Source organism: Antechinus flavipes, chromosome 4 (assembly GCF_016432865.1).
Source record: "Antechinus flavipes isolate AdamAnt ecotype Samford, QLD, Australia chromosome 4, AdamAnt_v2, whole genome shotgun sequence".
Taxonomy (NCBI): domain Eukaryota; kingdom Metazoa; phylum Chordata; class Mammalia; order Dasyuromorphia; family Dasyuridae; genus Antechinus; species Antechinus flavipes.
The window spans coordinates 104,774,984-104,797,653 of NC_067401.1; the positions used below are offsets into that span (position 1 = coordinate 104,774,984).

Genomic DNA, 22,670 nt, shown 5'->3' on the forward strand with positions numbered 1-22,670 from the left:
CTTCCCAAACCTCCATCCTTTTCATCTATTCTTTGCTCAGAAGCCTTTTCCTGGGGACTCTTCAGAAACCCAAAGAACAATAAGCAGTGGAGTCACCAACAGTCAGGAAAAGTCTCAGGTTCTTTAAATCATTACCTCAACCTCACTGAAGAAGGAGCCTGAAAGGATAAGGTACAGGCTACATGGGATAATCTGTTTTAATGAAATCGACTATTTATATATGTACAAAACCAACAACAAAAGATATTACAATTTAAGAAAAAAAATACAATTGACCATCACTGGTCAAAGAGGGAACCCCCACCCTGTGGTGGTCCAACCCCAGATTTTCCATCTAGGGGCTAGAAAGAAGCACACTGGGAAAGAGGCCTCAAGCTCAGCCCACAAAGGCTTCCTTCCATCCTAGCTTAGGAGAACCACATAATTCAATGCCAGAACCCCCTGCCTTCACCTCTTCCCCGCCCTCCTCTTTATTCCTTGTAGAGGGGTGGTGGGTAAGGGAGAAGGCTGAGGACAGGAGAGGAAAGAAGGCAGGGAGCAGAAAGGAAAGTTACAGGAGGTGATAACCTCCTTTTGTAATTCCAGAATGGGGGAGTAAGGAAGGAGGAAAGGAAGAGGAAGAAAAGGGAGGTAATATTTGTCTGCTTGTCTGTCTCTCATGTAGGACAGTTCCGCTCCTGCCCATTAGACTCAGTCTGACCTGGGCCAGGGAAGTTTCCAGTGTCGACCTAGTGGTTTGTATCCTGGAAGGAAACTAGCCATCCAGGAAAGGATCTGGGAACCGGCCGGGAGGGACACGGTCTCCCCTCCTCAGTAAGACACAGCTCCGGGCTCTCGAGGGGTGGTGAACAGGATATCAGCTTTGGCATTGATGAAGTAGGTGACGATGAGCGAGACGAAGAGGATGCTGAGACCCACAATCAGGGTGACAAACTACATGAGGGAGAGTCAAGGAGACAGAAGAGAGCGTCAGGATTGAGTGCAGCACGAGGAGATGCGCTCTGGGCTGGGAGCTAGGACCCTGAGGCCTGCTCTTGGGTAACAGCTCGGTACTCTGTCACCAATCATCTGTGACCTCCTCAGTTCAGAACTTATGAAACAGGGTGGATTCATTCTTGTATTTTACTCTAATCTCAACTAGATTATTAACTACTGGAGCAGAGATGTACTTTATACCACTTTGCAAATAAGGACCAGCGATGAGACATCACAGGACCACAGACTTAGAGCTAGAAAGAAGCTCCATTTAGAGCACAGGTTCTTAATCTGGGATTTATGAATTTGCTTACTAAAAATATTGTAATAACTATATTTCAACAAAATTGGTTTCCTTTGTTATCCTATGTATTTTATACATTTAAAAACATTATTCTTGAGGTAGTATCTCTCAGCTTCACCAAACTGTCAAAGTGGATTACGATGCCAAAAAAAAAAAAAAAAGTTAATAACTCCTACCTTAGAAACCTTCTGGTCTAATTCCCTCACTTTTCCAGAGGAGAAAACTGAGGCCCAGAGATATACCACAGTGACTACACAGATCACACTGATAAGGGACAAATCAGAGACTTAAGCCCAAGCCCTCTAGGGACAAAGATTCCAAGGTTCACCAGCATTTTCTCTAAAGAGTCTCACTATGGAGGCAAACTGGGTATATATGAGAATTAAATTTCATCTGGGACTAGCCACAAAAATGCTTTCACAATTGGTAAATGTGGCCTTGGAGAGAGACACAAAAGGAGCTGTTAGGAAGAAGAAACAATATTCCTAACTACTGTTAAAGGGGGAGGTGATACATTCTCCTCCTCCACACTGATGCTCTGCCTCCCAAAAGAAGAGGACTTATCTCTCTCTTCTTGCCTGCCCTGATCTTTTGCATTCCTCCACCTCCAGCCCAAGTCTTCAGGTTCTCACCTCAAGTTCCTTGCTGGCTACAAGAAAAATTCGGGCACGGATGTCTTTCCAGCGGCTTTCGGTCCAGGTGGAATATTCAGAGGAACCCCACTGCTGCAGCTCAAAGGCAGGAGACACAGCCTTGGCCAGTCGAACTGTGGAGCGCACACACTGGGAAAGCCTACTTGTTCCACTGGGGTCCTCAGGACCTTGGACCCATGCATACTCATACAGCTAGACAAGGAACAAGATTCCACCTGAATCTGTCATGCCCTTTGACCTTTGCACCAGACATTCCCCTCTGAGTAGTCAGTACCCTAGATATCCCCACTCTTCCCCACACCCCATCACTCCAAGCCCTTCTGTGAGCTGTTTAATAGCAATGTCTATATCATTCCCTCTGACAACCCAATTTAACTTCCTTAGTCCCATACAGGAAGTAGAGGCCCATCTCTGACAATAGAAAGGACTTCACAGCATCCCTCTACCCCACTTCCACTCACATCCTTGTTTGCATCTTGGGCCTTCTTTGGGTCTTGGCACTGCTCCCGGGTAAGGTTGACCACAGTGCCAGTCAAGTTTGCCAGAACATACTGCACCACATAGGTGGTGTTGATGGGGCTGGAGACAGCAATGTAATGCTGGAGGGGCCCATCTCCTGATTGGCAAGAACCAGAGAAAAGAAAGTTTGGTGGGATATAAGAAAATAATAAGAATGGAGATAGGCCAGAAAAAATTCAAATGAACAGACAGGAGAAAGGAAGGATTGGGGAAGAGCAAGAAGGAAAACAGTAGTAGAAAGGGAGAAAAACTGAATCAAGACTAAAGTAATAATAATAATAACCCCACCTCCCTCACCTCTGATTTCTTTGCTCAAAAATCTCATCCTTGCTTCCATTGCTTACCCAGGAAGACCTTCAGGTCCTGCCTGATAACTGATTGGAACCATGAGTTGTTGGCTTTCACCAGGAACCCATAGAGCAAGCGAGAGACCTGGGAATTAAGGAGAGAGAGGAGTCTGTCAGCTAAATTCCAGGCATGACTATGGGCAAGGAAGGGGGAAATGAAAAAATCTATTGAATCCATAGAAATGAGGACAGGGAGAAGCCTGGTCAGATGGATTCTAGAACTAAGAAGGCTGTATCTGGCTGGCATATAAGAAATGGGAGTGAGGTCTTTATGGATGCTCCCTAAGGAAATGTGTCATGAGTCCTCACTGGCAGAAGCCAGACCATCTGAATCCTGAGACTCTGGGGGAACATGCAGGGGGTGATGAGGGACAGGGGGCAGCCTGCTGTGTAAACATACAGAGAAAGAAGGGAGGGGTGGAGAGCCCTGGGACCTTGCCAGGACTAGAGTCCCATCTGCTCTTACCGTTATTGGATCAGCCTCAATAGTGGTGTAGTTGGTTCCCCCTGCTAGCTGGTATAGTGCACGTCCCAGCACTGTAGCCACAGCTGCCAAGGACTGGACAAAGTTGAGAGGAGAAATGAGGTGATCCATCTCAGTCAAAACTTATCTTTCCTCTCCTCCCTTCCCTTACTCATACAGTAAGCTTGAAATCTTAATCTACCTTCAACCCAAATCTGTGTTCTCTCCCTTCTATGACCAACAGCCTTATTCCAACAGTGGTACCCTCCCTTCCCTTATGTACAAACATATTAGGTTCTTAAGGCTCACCAAAATGTTACTTCACATACCCATTTGCCGTCCATACCCCATCCCCAGAGTTGAGTTACCTTGGCTGTATCAGTCACAAAGTCCATGGCCTCTTCAGGCGTCAGGGTTGCAGGATACTTCAGACCAATGTTTTCTGGAGTATCATAGATACTCTGGTAATACCTGTCAGGAGAGGGCAGTGTGAGAGTGTGGGTGGCCTTTGGACAAAATTAACCCTTTGTCCCTCAACTTTCTCTTGCCTCCATAGCTATATATTTCGCTTTTCATTCCCCTAGAAGGCGATATATTGGCAAACAAGGACAGCCTGCTGAAGATAGGGAGGAGAGATAATCATCTAATAACAAAGTAAAAGGAGTTTCTGTGAAACAGAGAGAATTTCTAGTCACAGCTGAAAGATTTGGGAATGGGCAAACAGGGGCAGTTTGAAAAATGGATTAAATCCCTGCCATTCTGAGGAATCTAGAATCATTGCAATACATAGATATAATCAAGTTAACTTCTGGTTTCTGAAGGGCCTCTAGCCCTCACCTATAGCAAAAGTCCTAGTCAATCCACAGAACCAAAGGTGCCTAATAAACACACTCAAAATATGTGCCAATCCACAGATGAGCTTCCAATCTATAGAGTGAATGGGGAGGAAGAGGTCATACAAATGATGAAGAAAATTCATTTTTCACCAGCCCTGATCCTGAGTAAGTGAACAGAAGACTCCTGACTAAGCTGGTCTTCCCATTTGACAGCATTCTGAGCTCAACTTGCTTCTTGAAACTCAATCTGATCCATTATAGGAAGAGAGTTTGAGGAAAGATTCAACATTTAGAGAAAAAAGCCAATCTCTACAGACTTTATGCCCAGCAAGTGGTAGCCCCATTTGCAGCCAGGTGTTGTAGATAGCAGGTTGTTGTTTTTATTAATGGGGAGCAGGGAGTGGAGTGTGGCAAGCCAAATAAAGCTCTTGGTCATGGCCATGTACCTCACTGATTTCCACCTGGCTGTGAGGGATTCTTTCCCAACTGCAGACAACTTCTATTACTATCCCTCATCCCCCAAATCCCTCCACTGTGCTCCTGCTCAGGCTGCTGCCCTCTCCTGGTAAGTCTAAGAAACACAGACATTTAGAGAACCTGAAATAGTGCTTTAAGGAGCAGGAATGTACAGCTAAAGATGGCAAGGAGGAGATTACTAGAGAGTTCCTGAAAGGAGAGCTTGACTACTCATCTATTAAACTAGAGTTTAGAGGACCACGTGAAAGACCACCATGGGATTTCTTCTAAGCATGAAGAGGGCCAAATCCTTCGCCTGCTTTCTTGGTCCCTTGAGCACAGTACTTCTCTGAGGCAAGTGGAGAAAAGATTACCTGTTATAAAAGGAGCCAGGGTGATCAGTGAGCACAACCCCAGAAATGTTTTGGCTACGGAGAAACCTCTGAAGGGAAGACGGTGGAAGAGAGTTTTGTGGAGTCACCTCCTGCATCGTCACATTAGGGACACTAGTGCTGCTATTCTTCAGGATGGTCAGGAGATTCTGGACCTGGAGAGCGGGAAGTGAGAGGCAGGAAAGAAACAGAGGCAAATAGGAACCATGGCATCTGAGCAATGGAAAAGACCCTATCTAGTCTACAGGAAGAGAGAGAAAGGAAAAGCAGGACCTCCTGAAAATGTCCTTCCCTATCCACGTGGCATAGGCTTGGACAACTCCAACCTTGCTGCAATGTGCAATCTGCCAGACCTGATGGCAGCTGCAAGAAGGGACATTCTAGGGCTGAACTTCTCTGGCCTCCTGAGCACTCTGAGTATCTTTCCCTCTCGTAGGGAAGGAAACTGAGGCACACAAAGAACAGAACTGGGCCAGAGACAGAGAGCCTAGAATGGAACCCAAGCCTATTTGCTTCTAGTCTAGAGGTTCTGATGGTGATGATGATGATGATCATCATCACCACCACCACCACCACCATCATCATCAAACATTTATTGATCACCCACTATGTGTTAAGTACCATACTAATTCCTAGGGACCCAAAGAGTCTGTTCTTACACGTGAAAGGATAATTATTAGTCTGGAAAGTAGAATACAAACATAAAAATATAAATACAAGGGAGTATAGGCTAAATGCCAAGTGAGAGGCAAGGACAGTAAGTAGGAATTCAAAGGAAAGTCTGACCCACAACTGGACCAGTCATGAAAAGCCCCAAAGCAATATTGAGCTGGGATCTGAAAGAAAGCTAAGACTTGTGTGATCTGAGAGGAATAGGAGGCAATTATAAGCAGGATAAATAACGCACACCCAATCTTCCTAGCAGTTTAAGAAAAAAAGGAGTTTTCAGGTTTAGACACCTAGGGAAACAATAAGAGAAGGAAATAAAGAACTCATCAGAAAGGAAATCAGGGAGATCTATCCTCCTCTCCCAAGTAGCACCTATTATGTAGAAACATTAACTATTCTCCTTAATGATTGACATGAGCAGGCAATCAATCAAGAAGTGTTTAGTAAGCCCTCACTATGTGCCTGACAGAAATACAATGAATGAAATAAACTCTAGTAACTCTAATAAGAAGGTTAAATGGTAATAGAAAGAGACAAGAATATGTAAATACATAAATCACAAATGTTAAGCAAAAAAAAAAAAAATGCAAATGCATACAAAGTAGTTAAAGACAAGGTAGTTGGAAGGGAAGGGACTTGAACAAGGCTTTAAGCAGAAAATGGCATTTAATCTTTATCCTGTCAACCTACAGCTCTGGGGGCAGGTGATCATCAGATCTTAAGCTGTGTGAGCATAGAATGGAAGATGAGGTTACCTCGATAGAGATGGATTCATCTCTCTGAGACATGGGGTCTGTATGCATCCACAAGTCTGAAGAATTCCTTAAGGCAACCTATGAGCAAAGAATAGGAGTCAGCAGCACAACCAAGTCCTCCTAGCCCAGAACCCTTATTCAGGGGAGAAGAAATGGGGGCCAGGTTAGGAGAACTGAAGAATTCAAAAGACAAAGACTCACAAGGAAGAGACAATAACTGAGGAAGACAGCAGATGGGGAGGGGCACAGAAAAGAATCGGAATGAGTGAGAAAAACAACATACCTGTCCAAGTTCCACAAATGAGTGTATGTTCTCCAGCTGGACAGGAAACTTGCCCCTTTCCATGTCATACACCATCCGTGAGCTACCAATGTAATCAAAGGTCTCCTGTGGAATAGAGGTGGAAGGGGATGCACTGAGACAGGACAGACAGAGGCAGTACAAATGGTCACAGCCCCATCTTGTTTCTCGAGCTGTGGGACTGGCAGCAGCCCAAACCAGGGTCAGCTCACACAGAAACGAGGCTGTGCAGCTGCCCCCACATCAGCTCTGTCGGGGAAGCATGACCCTTACTAGAATGGGTCCCAGGACAAGACCTAGAGCCAGAGGAAGCCCAGTCTAGAAGCGGCCACAAAACTGACACAGGGGAGCCCTTAGGGGAACATCAGCTGCAAAGTGCCTGCTTCTTCTCCCCCCTCTTTCCCACTGCCTCTGCCCCACCTGCTGCCACCACCACAATCTAGAGCCAGGTTAAAGTACCAGCATCGAGAGCAACCTCAGGGCCACTGAGGAAGAGGAGCCAGCAAAGAAACAGGATCCAGAGAGATTAAGAGAAATACCCAATTTCAGACTTGTCAAAATTCAACAACTCCCAAAGAAAAGAGGAAATTACTTAATAGTAGGGCTTGAAGGATTGATGAGAGGGGCCAGGAAAGGGCAGAAGCAGGGGAAGGAAGAGATGAAGTTATTCAACCACGGGAAGAACACACCAAGTTCCCCAGGGGCTCCCAAACTGACCTGCCCCCTGGGTGGGCACACAGTCACTTAGGAGGAACTGACACAGAGAGTCACAGAACTGCTTGAGGCCCCAGAGGCTGACTGTCAACTGACATCAAACACAGGGCCAGGGCCAGCCCAGCCTAAGCCCAAATGCCTGAGACACCAAGCATTCTCCCAGGCAGGGGCCTCACCCCTTGGAAGAAGACAAACATCACGTTGCGGGGCAGAGCTGCCACATCCGGTGCCTTCTGCAGAGCTTCAGCCACAGCCAGCTGGGTAATGAAAGATCCAACAGCACTCTCGGCCCCAGGAGCCACATTCCAGAAGAATGAGCGACTATCCAACTGGGTATAGCAAAAAGAGAGGGAGAAGAGAAGCTGCAGGCAGCACGCCTTCCCCAACTCTGAAAATACCCTCATTCAGGGCCCAGGAGCCCTGTCCCCCACTCAGAGACCTGCAGCCTTTGTGCTAAGAGTAAAGCCAGCAGGTCTCAGCAGTGGCTCCATCCTACCTCCCTGGGATGTCCTGTCTCACCTAAATCCAACCATCCTGTGGTAAGAAGCCTGCACCATGCCAACCAACTCCTTCCTACACTCCAACACAGCTGCCCTTCCCCACCCTCCATGGCATCCAGCCCAGCACCTACCCTGGTAGCAGCAATGATCACTTTGTCCCCAGGCTCTAACTTCCCAGATGCATTCAAAGGATTCAATGTGTTCCACACGTTGAAGTCAGCCAGGGGGTCACAGACAACTTCTGGAGGGGACAGAGATTATCTGGGATGGGGAGGTAGGACACAAAGGAAACAGGGAAGGCTCCTTTGACCAAATCCTCCATCTTTTCCAAGTCTTTTTCTCTGCTACACTCCACCCCCCACTTTCTTAACACCATCATAAGTATAAAACATGCAAAATGGTTTTAGAATTACTGATGTTGAAACATTATCTGATGTTGATACCTTTATTGGCTAAAGCTGCTGGGCTGTCTCATTTTGCTACCTGAATAAAGTCTTCTTTGCCAGCTAGGAAGCCACTCCTGTATCCCCAGCGCCATCTGCTCTAAAGACCCCCTGCCCTGCCCCTGGGCCCCAGACCCACCTGGGTTGATGCTGAATGTGCTCTGGATAGCGCTACGTCGCATGCAAGTGACTGTGCTGGTGACAGCATGCATGTGTGAGAAAAGCTGCATTGCGCATAGTGGGTAGGCTGGGGCAGATCCATTCACCCCCCGGTTGTGGTCCCAATAGCACTAGAGGAAAGAAAACCATTGAAATAATGGATCAGAACTTGACAAGTCACTTAATCATCATTGCTTCATTTAAAAATGAGAAGAAAAAGAAAGAAAATAAAGAATAAACAGTGCAGGAAAGAGTACTTTTCATGACTTGCCCAGGGTCACACAACTACTATAAAGTGTCTGAGGCTGGATTTAAACTCAGGTTCTCCTTACTCCAGGGACAGTGCTCTAATAACTAGTTTGTCCCTGAACTTCATTTTCAAAAAAGACCAATGAATCACAGGGCAATGTTTTGACTTGTACATAAACTATATATAAGTGAGGTAGACTTGCACCAAGTCATCAAGTCTCCTTCTCCCTTCCAGAGTCAAAAAAGTCTAGTGGCAGGACAAAAGTCCTGATGACTAGTGATGGCCCAAGATATAGCAGATGACCTTGGTGCAATCTGACCAAACTCTAATCACCCCAAGCACCAGCTTTACCTGCCTTCAAGGTCATTGGAACAAACTACTCTCATCTGTCCATTCAGCCAGGAAACGTTTTCATATAGTTGGGATAGCTAAATATATAGCTATCCCCTAACTCACTGACAGGCCACTGGATTTGAGGATATTGGTTACCCTCAGCCTGCTTTAGCCATCTATCAGGGCAATATCATCTGCCCAGAGTCATCCAGGTCCTAAAGGTCTTCCTAACTCTGGGCCTTGTGTTTCATTCACCCGTCAGCCTGATTTCACACTACATACTACAAAGTAGTCATTATTAACATAATTTAGTACTGGTGAGGAAATAAACTGGTCAGTGAAACAGACAAAAATATTCAAAAGCAAAGAACAATATCCCAATGTCTATTAATCCAAAGATCTAAACAAAAAAATTGACTCTTAGATCTAAGGATAGAGTTAACAACCAAAGGAGATAGAGAAGCTCACACAAGCTGTAGCATGCAAAATGGCCACACCATTGTGTGGCCTAACTTAAGATGCTAACCTAAACCAGGAAGCCTTGTCATTACCACTGCCAGGTGCCAGAGGTTTTTGGTTCAATCTGGCTGGACTCACATGACAGAAATCTTCCCACTTCAATTTTCCTAGCTTAGCTCAGAGATCCCTGCTTTACTATCTCCCACTGAATTTTTTTATACACAGGAATATGCCCTTAACTTTGACCAATGTTAAAAAGCAAGACAGAAGAATCATCTAGAGTGGAAGATGTCAGAAATTATAAGCACATATTTTCAGGGTCTTTCTTGGGGCATTTAATAACACCAAAGATTTAAAATTTAACACACATTTACTAAGCAAACACAACATGCAAAAAAATATGGTAGGCACTAAGGGAAATACTAAGTTTATATAAGACACAGTCCCCCACAAATTGAAGAACATTTTTGTTCTCTGTATACTCTATTCTTAAATAAACCCAAAATGCAAGACAGGAAGGAGGAAGACAGAGGAAAAGAAATAGGACACACTGTTACCTGCTTGATAACCTGCGTTTCATTCTCATCTTCTAATAGAAAGATGGGAAAGTCAAAATCCTCATAGGCTAATCCATTGCCTAGTGGGTTCCATTTTAGTTGTTTGCAGTGGGCATACTCTGATCCATAGAGTTAGAGTAGACACCTGGAAGAAAGAAGAATCCATTACTGGGAGTGTGTGACATGTGCTAAAACATGGATCTTGAAAGCCTAGTGTTCATGGAAATAGGCACAATTCCCAGAGAGGAACCATGGTACCAGGAGGATCTAAGCTATTCAGTTGAGTGTCTTGGGAATGGATGGATGGTAAACATGAAGTAACATTAAGCTGGGTCATTCAGGTAAACACACATACACAAATCTAGCACATCACATTCTTCATAATAGGCCACAATAATATATAACACACGTGTGTGTGTGTGTGTGTGTGTGTGTGTGTGTGTGTGTATTATATGCAACAAATGTCCCAGTCAATAGCATTCAAACAATCAGCCATGGGTAATGGTTTCTGGTATGTTAGGGCTCTTACCGAACCCATCATTAGGGCATTCAACACTGGGAGAGAAACCGTCCAGGGGGCTGGGCTTGGCAAGAGCCACAGCAAGACCAGAGATTCGTTGGGTTCCCTTTAGCTTCTCCATCAATTTCCTAAAACAAGAAGAGATATTGAAATAAGGGAGGAGGGAAGAAGAAAATGACAGGCAATCCAGCACCTTTGCATTTCTTCTTATGGGGAGGTGAAGATATGTGAGTGGAGACTAATATCATTTCTTTTCTCATTTAGCCTTATTGTAGGATAACAGACTCTTAACCCTAATCCCAGCAATCTCTAGATCAGGGGTCCTCAAACTTCTTAAATAGGGGGCCAGTTCACTGTCCCTCAGACTGTTGGAGGGCCAGACTATAGTAAAAACAAAAACTTTGTTTTGTGGGCCTTTAAATAAACTTCATAGCCCTGGGTGAGGGGGATAAACATCCTCAGCTGCCACATCTGGCCCGCAAGCAAGTCTAGGTAATGCTGGTTGCTATCCCTCTACCCAAATAAAATCTAGTCAGATGACAGATCTAGTTTCAAGATCATTGAAAATGTTCTCTTTAAATCCACATCATTTTCCAAAAGCAGCCAATACCAAGGAAGTCCATCTTTTGAAGCTGGAAGGAGGAGGCTCCTATTTTCCTCTGGTTGCTTAACTTTTCCAGGCATGCACACCCAGACCTCACCTGGTAAAAAGGTTGCCTTCCAGCAGTACCATGTAGGGTGGGTTAGGGCCATCAGTTAGGACCCACTTCAGGTCTTCCTCCTCTTCCACTACATGAATCACTCCTGTATCTCCACTAATGGAAGCTGCAGGAACCAAATGGAACAAAGTAAAGATCCTGGGATTTATTCTATAGATCCTATTTCACCGAGCCAGCATACTTTGAAACTCCCACAACAATTATAAGGAAACCGAATCACAAAGGACAAAACAGCTTTATATACTACTACTAGCTTCTCTTTCTTGGAACCTAGGTTGGGGAGCCTCAAAGAGCTAATAATCACAGATGACATGCATTTGGAAAAAGCTCTGAGTTTGATACAACTTTAATAAAAGAGTCAAAGAGCATTGTAGACAAGAGGAGTTAAAGTTGGGCCCTATTTGATCTGCGAAATCAGGTAGTGCTGTGGAACAGGTTTAAATGTAATTGGAACATGTTTAACAGAACAAATAAAAATACAACAGAGATAATGTTAATTTGTGGTTTTCTATATTAATATATAAGCTATGGTCCATTTCTAATAGAGTTTGACCTCTAGACCACTCTAGTTGCATTGGATGTAATCTGGTGAAAAGAGAAAGGGATATTGGCTATGGAAAATTAGTAACTCTTGCTTTAATGAGGGCTAGGGGAAAGAAAAACAATGAGAAACCTCAATTCTAGTCTGAGCAGCCTCCTGAATTCATTGTGTGTCTATAAAACAAGTTGCTTAACCTCTCTGGGCAGTCAATGACAATTGGATGAATTGTTCCCTAATTATTTCCCCATGTAGAAACAGAATATACAAAAAAGAAACCTGTACAACAATTCTTGGAGCTCCCTAGGGAAAGAAGTCTAATAAACACAGGATATTGTTATCAGTAAACCAATACCATGCTTCACTCTTTCCCCAGAGGATTATCATGTTAGCAACCCCAATTAAAGAGGGTGTAGCTCCATTCAGAGGTGGATGAACTTGAAGGGAGAGACTTAGACCTAGCCAGATTGAAAAGGAAACAAGTTTCTAATGAGGAACTAGCCTTAAATCTTGGTCCTCCCCCTTCCAATATTGATGTTTAGCTTTGCTTATAAAACTATGCTCTCTACAGAGTTGTGATAAGCATAAGCAGCTTGAAGGATGAGTCACTGCTAAAATGGGTTTAACAGGCAAGCACTATCAGAACCTGGCTCCAGGGCAATATGGTTCAAGATCCTATACTTAGGGCTGGAACTAAAACTTGTGGTTAGAGACCATACCAGATCCACCACTCCTCACTCCATGTTGGATATATTTCCAGCAATGATTTTATAATTTAAAGATCTGTCTGGGACTAGCCAACCTGTCCAGGAACTAGATACTGTCAGACAACAAGACATCAACAAACTGACTAAAGACAGGACAGTCTGATAATAGTAAGACAACATACCAGTAATTTTAGGCTTACAGAATAGTTCTGCCCATTTGAACAGATCTCTTCCTGGTATCCTAACTGTCCTAGGTGCTTTAATCCACAGCAGAAAACTATGGAGACCAAATCATTCACTATAATATATAATCTATTCACTATAATCTATAAACATCAAATCTATCTTTATGATTTGAAATGATACTCCCACTTAACCTCAAATCCTTCACTGAAAGAAAAAGAAGAGGGATAATTTTAATGGAAAAAATAGAACCCAAGTCTAAGAGAAGTGAAATAATTTATTCAGGGTTATATATCAGAGTTTCACAGTGGACAATTTCTGCTGGAACCTATCATTAAAAATCTAGTTTCTTATTTCAAGAGGAAATGTAACATGCAGAAGCAATTACTGTTGATGGAATGAAAATCAAATAATGGGCCCACAGGAGTCAATCACTCCATCCTCTGTGACGTTTTGGGGTTTTTTGTTTGTTTGTTATGTTTGTATGTTATGTGGAGCTTCTTAGCACCACTTCATATTTCATCTCTTTTTCTGATAACAAGAGTTCCACGATTCACGGATTCCCAGGAATGACAATTAATTAGCATTCTCAAATTTCTTCCTTAACAAACAACTCTCTGCTTCTCAGAAGTCCACCACAGAATTAAAGAATATCACTGTACAATAGACAAGCAATCAAAAGGACTTAGATCTAGACCCTAAGAAAATTCAGAGACTATCTAGATAGAGAGCATTTATTAAGGGTTAACTATATGTCAGAAACCTCACAAACACTTGATTATAAACACAGGTAAGCAAAATTGTTAATGTCATGAAGAAAATTCCATTCTAGTCTAAACTCAGTTTACAGATGAGGAAACTGAGGCTCAGGCAGATTAAGTGACTTATTCAAAATCAAAAATGGAACAAGTATCAGAGATGGAATTTGAGCTCAGGTCTTTAATTTCCAAGTCAGTGCTTTTTCTTAGGGATAGTACTTGTACACAACAGACAGGAACTGTTTTCAAAAAGAAGAAATATAAGATACTTATAACCATTTAGAAATGTACAAGGTTATTAGTAATCAGGGGGAGGAAGGGGAAATTAAGATGATTCTTAAGTACTACCTCAAAACCACCAAAGATGTTAAAAGTGGAGAAAACCTACCCTTAGAAGGGTTATAAGAAGATAGGCATGATAATTCACTGACAGTGGAGTTAGGGACTGCTTCAACCATTCTAGAAAAGTATGGAATTACATTAGTAGTTATTAAGTTGTTTACTCCCTTTGATTCAAAGATTTAGTTGGACCTATATCCCAAGGAGTTTACTGACAGCAAGATCTATATATATATATATATTTTAAGTTTACAACAAAATTATTTGTGATAACAAAAAGCTAGGAAAAAATATGCCCAATAATTATAGGTGAATAAATTATAGGTGAATTTAATATTACTGAGTCTTAAAGAATGATAAATGTGAAAAATCCAGAGAAATGTGAACATATATGAAATAAATCAGAAATTTAAAAAAAATGATAGGTATCAATATATAGATACAGAAGGATAAAAAAGATAGATATCAACATATAGATATAGATTACATACAGTGACAGTAACATCATTAATATCAGTATGAATAGATTACTAAGGAATGTTAAAAAAAAAAAAAAGATAATTAATACTATATAAAGTGAAGACAGTTCTCTTCCTTTAAAAAAAAATCCTTTTTTTTTGGAGGGGATGTACTTTGTAAAGGGATCTGTTTAGCTATCTGCTGGGAATGATTTGCTGTGTCAAAACAAAATTTATGGAATCAGGAGGACCTGAATTCAAATTCAGGGCTCAGATATTTATTAGCTGTGTGATCCCCATCTTATCCCATTTAAGTCATTTAATCCTATTACCTCCCCAAAAGCAAACCCTCCCAAAAATTGTGTCAACAAACTTACTTTTTAAAAACATCAATATGTAGTCAGAGTTTTAATGATTTACTAATGATTTCCCTTCTTCCCTGTTCTTACTGCTTCCTGTACTTCGAATTAACCCGCATTGAACCTAATACAGGCACTGGAATACTAGGAACGCTAAAAACACTAACTTACACTGGCAGCCAATCTGGTGAGTGGCATTAAGCAGGCGGACACAGGGAGCTGTTCTGTTCAAAGGGATGTAGATCTTCCTTTCTACTGAATTTGCTTGGCATAAACCTGAAGAGAAAGCAACAGGTAAAACAAAGACGTTAAAAAAAAAAAAAAAAAAAGAGGCCCAATTCCTTCAATCATTTCAGCAAGGAGGAGGCAAGAGACCAGCTTATAGGAGGGGAGAAAATGCCAGGCTGGGAGAGCAGTTCTAGTTTTAGCGGTATCCCTAATTCATCTGTCTTGTTACATTAAGCAAATCACTTAAGCTCTCTGCACTCAGTTTTACCCTCCGTAAAATGAACACAATATATTACATTCACTTCCATTAAGGCACAGGAAGGTACAGGCTCAATTCTTCCCTTTTCTCTCCTCTTCCCCAAATCATTAGAGAAATTCAAAAGGATTATTACAAACCATCGTAGGGTAGTCATAAGGTCAATGTGGTCAAAGGAAACCCAGTATGTGGCTTTTATAAAGAGCACCAGTTTTAGAGATTTGCTTGGATTCAAACTCCTTCTTTGTATGGCCGAGAGGAGGTGGAAATACAAGAAAGTCGGTTTGCACACATCACTGAAACTCTCACAACTACTCCTAGAACACTAGTCAGTCACGGCTGGGTTGGGGGCGGGGGAGAGTGAGGGGTTTCTCCTCCTTTGGAGGAGGACTAGAGCTTCCAACATGTGGACTGAAGAAGGAACGTGGTGGCTAAAGAGAGAGGGGAGCGGGGCAACCACCACACACGGAGCACAATCCCACACGAAAAGCAAATCTTGGTAAGCAAACACCTGCTGCACTTCCCCCACACACTCCGCAAATCTTCAGGTTCCCGGAACCTGAAGTTACTTCGTAGTTATGAATAGCCAACGAGTGCAGAAGTCTATATTGTTCTACTTGGTAAAAAGGAGAAACTGAGGTACAGGGATGGGAATGAGCTTTATCCCAGAATCAATGACAGGCGAGACTCCAGGAGCCGCTAAGAAGCCCAGGTAGAAGGTAGTGGCTCTCCGATTGCAGCCCCTCCAGACTGAGGGCGGGACACTAGGAGGACTCCTTCGGGGCGGGGTGGGGGCTTTAAATCCTCGAGAAGGGCGGAACTTGTGTTCGGGGAACACTGAGTAGGGGGGTTTAGGAGTCGGCGGGACTGAGGACCCAAGAGCAGACAAGGGCGCCTGGGCGGTTTCGGAGTGAAGGAAGTTCTCGCAAAGAGGACCTCGGGGCTCCGGGGAATGGGAAGGGCTCACCTGCCAGCAGAGGAACGAAGCAAAAGAGGAGGCAGGTTCTCCGGCCCCGGGAGGCGGCTCCTCCGCCACCCCCAGCAGTGGCCATCTTGCCTCTCCGGGCCGCTTCCGCCTCCTGCCCCCTCCAGCCTGACAGAGGCCTCTCTAGGCCGCTTTACTGCCAGTCTCTGTGGCCTTCAGGCGGAAGTACGTTAGGCGTAGGGCGCTTCCGGCTGCGGTTGTGGGGCGGTGCTGACGTGGAGGGAACCGGGGTGAGACAGGCTGCGCTTTGGGCCGCCGCCGGAGCCGAAGCCAGAGGCCTGGATTAGAGCGTACAAAGATGCTAACCAAATTCGAGACCAAGAGTGCGCGAGTCAAAGGTAGGAAGAAAAGGGAAGATAAGGGTCTCGGGGCCTGGGTGGGGGTGTGGTGGTTGAGGGGGCGCCTTCGCTTTAGATGGGATGGGGGGAAAGGGATAAAGAGCGATTGAAATCTGGGGCCTGAAGAGAACGGGTCGGGGTCCGCCTGAAAGGAGATGGATCTTTGTGATTCCTGGGTTTTCCCCCACTCCCTTTCAGAGCTGACCTCTTTTATTACGTTTTCCTCTTTCCCCCTCCCCCATTCCCGAATACCTTCGCTATCCCGAACGCCGCCTCCCAAAGGAATTTGTTGGGGGGAAGGGGGATTCATATTCCTTGTTTACTTATCTATGATCATGTATGCTCTGGGAGAGCACTAACTGCCTTATATTTGTTTCTTTGTATACCCCAGCACCTAACATTAAATCACATAGTAGGTGCTTAGTGCAACCTAAGCAGGTTGGTTAATTAATAGAACTTTCTCCCAGACTCACCCCGCCCCCTTCCTTTCCCGAACTGTGAATGAGGATTCTTGGCCTTTTTTTCCTTTTGATATCTCTAAAAAGGTGAAATGGTGGATAGGGTAGTATTGCTAAAAGCTTACCAGCTCCCACTTATTCCTCAATGTCTTGAAGAGATAATGGTATCTTTCTGTCAGTCCTTTTTTTAACGTATCAGTATTGTGGGTATAGTTCCTGGGTTCTGATTCTGATCCTATTCCCATCTACTCCCCTTTTAGATGACTAGGATTAATTACTTCTACTTTTAGAGGTTGTCTTCCCATCCTGTTTTCTTCATCATGCTCTTCCCTGTCCCCAGACTATTTTGTGTTTCTGCCTTGTAGAGGCAGTGGTGGTGAAATGGATAGAACCCTGAAACTGAAATCTGGAAAGACCCGAGTTCAAATGTGACCTCAGACCCTAACTAGCTGTATTACTCTGAGCAAGTCATTCAGACTCTGATTGGCTTAGTTTTCTCATCTGCATAATGGGAATAATAAAACCTATCTCAAAGTGTTGTTGTAAGAATCAAATGAGATATTTGTTAAAAAAAAAAAAAAGTACACACACACACAAAGCATAGTGTCTGGCACATAGTTGGCACTACATAAATGCTTATTCCCTTTCCTCACCTCCTTAATCCTGAAACCTGAAGACTTTTTGTAAAGACTTGACTAGGTGTGGAGACAGGAAGAAAAGGGTTTGCTTCTTGGAACTCTTTTGAGGATTCCACGATAAAATCTGAAGAGAAAGGAAAAGGTAGAGGAGTAAATTCTACAAGGACCTTGAAAATCAAATCCTATCTTTGAGGTTATCTAAGGGGGAGCTGGAATTATAAAGGATCACTCCTAGTTTCTTGAGTTCTTTGGGAGATCTTAATTGTCATAAAGTACATTTAAGGTTTTTCTGTGACCTTGGGTAGCAAGGAGTTAAGTGGGATAGAGTGGAAAACATTTTAAGCAAATAGCTGTTTTTTAAAAATGTGGGTGGTATTGGAAAGTATATACATCCTTAGTGTATAGTCACAACTTCTAGAAAAGAAATTGTAGGTAGATATCCCCTATCCAGTGTTCAATTCTTATATATGACTATAAGCAAATTATCTGTTCCCCAAAGGTCTTAAGTTTATTTAGAAACTTAAGACCTTTGGGGAACAGATAATTTGCTTATAGAATTAGCTCAAGTAACACTTCTTTCAATAGATCTTTCCTGATTCCCCTGTTTTAAGCACCTGTTCTGTCCCCTCCATCACTTTGTATATATGCTTTAGTTTCTTCTCTGTCAATATATTGCTTCCCCCATTAAAATGAAAGTTTCTCGAGGACAAAAATTATCTTCTTTTATATTTATATCAACAGCATGGAGGAGCATCAACAAATATTTGATGAATGCTTATTGGTGTATTGATTACAGAATGTATCACAAAAGAAACATTGGTCTGTTGGTAACTTTCAAATCTATTTATAATGCAGCTACATTATAAAAGATATAACCTACATTTTCTTATAAGTTCATCATAAATATGTCAAATGAGTTCAAATTGAAATCAGAATCCCCCCTCCCCTCAATCAATAATGTAAGATCCATTACTTAAACTTTAAAAAATCAGCCTTATAAGTTGAAGATGGAAGAAAACTATGTGACAGTTTTCTTAATCAGGATCTTGGGTCTTTAAGGAATTGCAAACTTATTGTGAGTTAATGATGTGCTATTGTATTTTAAGAACTATTGGGATTTGAGACTATATTGAGTGGTATAATATAAAGAATGAAGATGCTATATTGTGACATGCTCAGATCACATTTATCATATTATAAAAGACCATTTATAAGCTATAGAGCATCCAGTGGAGTTGAAGGTTTATGTGATGACCAATTGAAGGAACTGAGGATATTTAGTCTAGAGAAGAGAAAATTTAGGGAAGACAAAATAGCTACTCCAAATATTTAAGGTTTGGCCTCACTGGGCAAAACTAGGAGCAACAGGTGAATGTTTTAGAGAGGAAAATTGACTTGACATAAAGAAATGTTTCAAAACATTAAGAACTGACAAAAAGTAAAATGAGTTGCTTTAGGATCTCCCTCTAGAGGTATTCAAGCCTGAATGATCACTTGAGGCTATTGTAGATGTGATTCTGGGTGAGGTATTTGTTGGCTTAAATTGACCTCTGAGGTACAATCCAAATTTGAAATTCTGGGATTCTTAGATGCATTGAGTTATATTGGGATAGTTCCAAATTCCATAAGGAATTTAAAGGTTTTATTTTCTGGGAGTGAGAAGAGATTCTCTTTATTTGATTAGTCTTTTTGGTTCTCAAATTTCATGTCAACTGTTCTTCTTTCATGTCTGAATTGTTAGGAGCTGGAGGCATTAAGTCTGTTTCATTGTAGTTCACTATGTCATTCTTCCCAGGACTCAGCTTTCACCCCAAACGACCCTGGATCTTGACTAGTCTTCACAATGGAGTCATCCAGCTCTGGGATTACCGGATGTGTACCCTCATTGACAAATTTGATGAGCACGATGGTAAGAGAATGTGTTCCAGAGAAGGAGTTTCTAACTTGGGGTCTATACACTTTTTAAAGAAAATATTTTGATGGTACAGTGGAAAAAGCCCTGACCCTGGAGTCAGGAGGACTGAGTTCAAATCCTGCCTGAGACGTTTAATACTTCCTAGTGGCTCTGGGCAAGTCACTTAACCCCAATTGCATCGCCAAAAAAATAAAAAAAGAAAATATTTCAATGTGTGTATTTTAACACAATTGGTTTCCTTTGTAATCATGTGCATTTTATTTCACTACTTTAAAAATGACACTCTGAGAGGGATTGATAGACTCCTTCTGCAAAAGGCGTCTAGAACCCAAAAAAAGATTAAGTCTAAGGATGATTGTAGCTCCAACTTCAAAGTTTCATTGGATCTATGACTTTATTACTATGGGTAATTTGAGAGGCACAATTGTAGAATGAAAAGAAGGATGGAGTTGGAGACCTGTCTTCAGATACTGCCTCTGTCTCTATTTATTTGTGTGTTGGTAGGCAAGTCATTTATACTATCTGAACCTTAATTTTCCCATCTATAAAATGGGAATATAATATCCATATAATCTGCCTTACAAAAGTGTTGTGATCAAATAAGATAATATAAGATGCTTTAAAGTCTTGAAAGTATTATTTAAATGTTAGCTCTCATTATTATTACTCCTGCCAACATAGATCTGACCCATCTTAACCTTTACAATTCTTGATCATGTTTTTTCTAAAATTTATAGAGGATTTTTCCAATGCACTAGAAGCCGTCTTCTGATTTGTTTTGTAGTATTTGTGACTTGTCACTTATTCCTAATCAGAAAGTCACTTGAATTTAAATTTTTTGGAATTAAATAGGATTGAAAAAAGGTAATGGTTTGGATGGGTTTATGTACAGGGATTTCCCTGGCCAGCATACATTTATAACTCTAACATATTTTCTCTGGTTTCTTTATGTTCCACCACCACCTCATTTTATTAGGTCCTGTACGAGGGATTGACTTCCACAAACAGCAGCCACTGTTCGTCTCTGGAGGAGATGATTATAAGATCAAGGTAGAGAAAGCATGTCCTGGGGAAATCAGCAGGATGTGGGAAGGTTGGAAATAATGGGAGAGATAGAGTTACCTCACTTAACTGAACATTTTACTTCTGCATCCTGTACTAGCAGGGAGGCAGCTATAAATCTTGAAATAAATGGAAAAGATACAAGCTGTAAATAATCGACCCAAAGATGCTGCTCAAATACCAAAACTTTATGATAATGATAAACATAACAGCATGAGGCAGAAGAACTGTAGAACTTAGTACAGTGCCTGGCAAATATTAAGTGCTTAATAAAAGCTTGTTGATTTGATTAGACAAAAGATTTGTTTTCTGCTTTCTCTTCCTCCCTCCCGCCCCCCGCCAGCACTACAGACCTGCTCTATTTCATGTAGGACCAAGAGCCTCTGTGCATTTTAGTAGCTCACATTTTAATAATTTATGTTCATAATAATAACCTTGTCTCTTTAAGAACAAATTTATGTTTAATACTTTTGGTTTAGAAAAAAATAAAGGATTTGACATTTTGGAAGAAGTTTCATTAAAAAAATTAAAAACAATAAAAGTTAGCATTTTAAAAAAATAAGCTTCATATGCATATGGAGTTCTTCATTCCCTATTATTTTTTTCCAGAGATGAGGCAGGGAAGGAAATTAAGCAAATAGTTAAATCACATGTACTTATGAGATTTGATAGTTTGGGGAATCTGAAGGAATACTTCAGACAGGAAATACTGAAGCTTATAAACATAAGTATTCTTTTAATCCACAACTTCCTTGAAGGCAGTTGTTAACGCATTTTCATTTTTCAGATTGCTTCATATTTACATGATGTAAAGGATAGAAGGCTATTGGGCATTGTAACTTTATGACCTTCAGTTTTCTGATCTATGAAGCTGGGTTGATAGTATTTGTACTGTCTAATTCATAAATTTATTGCGAGGCTCCAGTAAGATAATGTCTATAAAGTGTTTATAAAACTTAAAATAAAAGTTAAATAGAAGCTTTTGTCTCTATCTGTATACATATATTATACACCAGTAGAATCTAAGCTTATTGTGGGAAGGTATTATTTCATTTTATAAAGTAAGAATAGGAAAGTGTGGATAGCATTGCCATCTCTCATCAAATTAAAGGTTTTTAAAATCAGTATGTCAATATGAGCATTCTTATTTTCTTTGAATTATTTGCTGTATGCTATATTCTTAGCTAAATTATACTTATAAATTATACTATTTTCCCAAATGAGTTGAATTTTGAGAGCGCTCACAGATTGGGATAAAAGAGCTCTGTATTGAAAGGAAGGAGTATCATGTTGGGGCTTTGATCAATATCTCATCCAAAAGTTTTAATTTTTAATTTTTCAATGTTTTACTAGTGGCCTTTTAAAAACCGCGGTTGTTTACTAATGACTCTACTTACTTTCCCTAGTCTTCCTCTGGGAACCACTCCTATCCCTCCATCTCCATTTTAAACAAATTGACTAGTATTGTCAGGCAAAACCATTCAACTTGTTTGAAATGTCTGAGATTATATGTCCTTTTCTATACCATTCATTTCTCTGAAATCATGTTTGGTCACTTGCATTGATCAAATTTCTACTATTTTCAATGATGTTTTTCTTTATATTATTGTGGTTATTATCTAAGTTGTCTTTTAGACTCTGGTGATTTTACTTTGTATCACTTCAAACAAGTCTTCCCAGACTTTTTGAAATTCTTCATATTTCACATATGATCTTTCATCACATAATAATCTTTTAAATAAATTGATAAGACTGAAGTAAGCAAGATCATGAAAGCAGTAAACATCATGTAATTGAAGAGCACACACAAAAAAGACACTCAGTGCTGCATGATTGTAATGAATAATCTTGACTTCAAAGAAAAGATGAGAATGTGAACTTGTCTTCATGCAGGCCTGAGTAATTATGTGTGGGGAATATTGCATTTATTGTAGATTCAGTTGATGTGTTAGTTTTGTTAAACTTTTTTTTTCTTTTTTACTCTTTGTTAAAAGGAATGGCTTTTGAGTACAGAAGAGGGATGAATATGGTCATTAGTGAAGAAAATATAAAAATAAAATATTGCCAACATTTTAAAAAATTTATATGTAATTATATAATATATTTATATATTCTTACATATAT

General features: G+C 41.3%; 2 protein-coding genes across 2 annotated transcripts in view; one reads left to right on the forward strand and one right to left on the reverse strand.

The window, feature by feature from the left end:
* Positions 1-179: 179 nt before the first annotated feature.
* Positions 180-16,235, reverse strand: NCSTN (nicastrin). Its single transcript, XM_051993665.1, is given in 18 exon segments — positions 180-933; positions 1,912-2,124; positions 2,394-2,548; positions 2,796-2,883; positions 3,265-3,357; positions 3,630-3,732; positions 4,928-5,100; positions 6,370-6,447; positions 6,653-6,757; positions 7,561-7,713; positions 8,016-8,125; positions 8,467-8,617; positions 10,086-10,216; positions 10,219-10,230; positions 10,615-10,733; positions 11,307-11,430; positions 14,838-14,942; positions 16,118-16,235. Coding segments are annotated over 18 exon segments (2,121 nt in total). The 5' UTR covers positions 16,203-16,235; the 3' UTR covers positions 180-810.
* Positions 16,236-16,333: 98 nt separating this feature from the next.
* The window catches only part of COPA (COPI coat complex subunit alpha), a 38,689-nt gene continuing 32,352 nt past the window's right edge, over positions 16,334-22,670 (forward strand). The window contains exons 1-3 of the mRNA XM_051993664.1: positions 16,334-16,473; positions 19,365-19,478; positions 20,461-20,534. Coding sequence (XP_051849624.1) covers positions 16,434-16,473; positions 19,365-19,478; positions 20,461-20,534 — 228 coding nt within the window. The 5' untranslated portion in view covers positions 16,334-16,433. The remainder of the gene's footprint in view (positions 16,474-19,364; positions 19,479-20,460; positions 20,535-22,670) is intronic.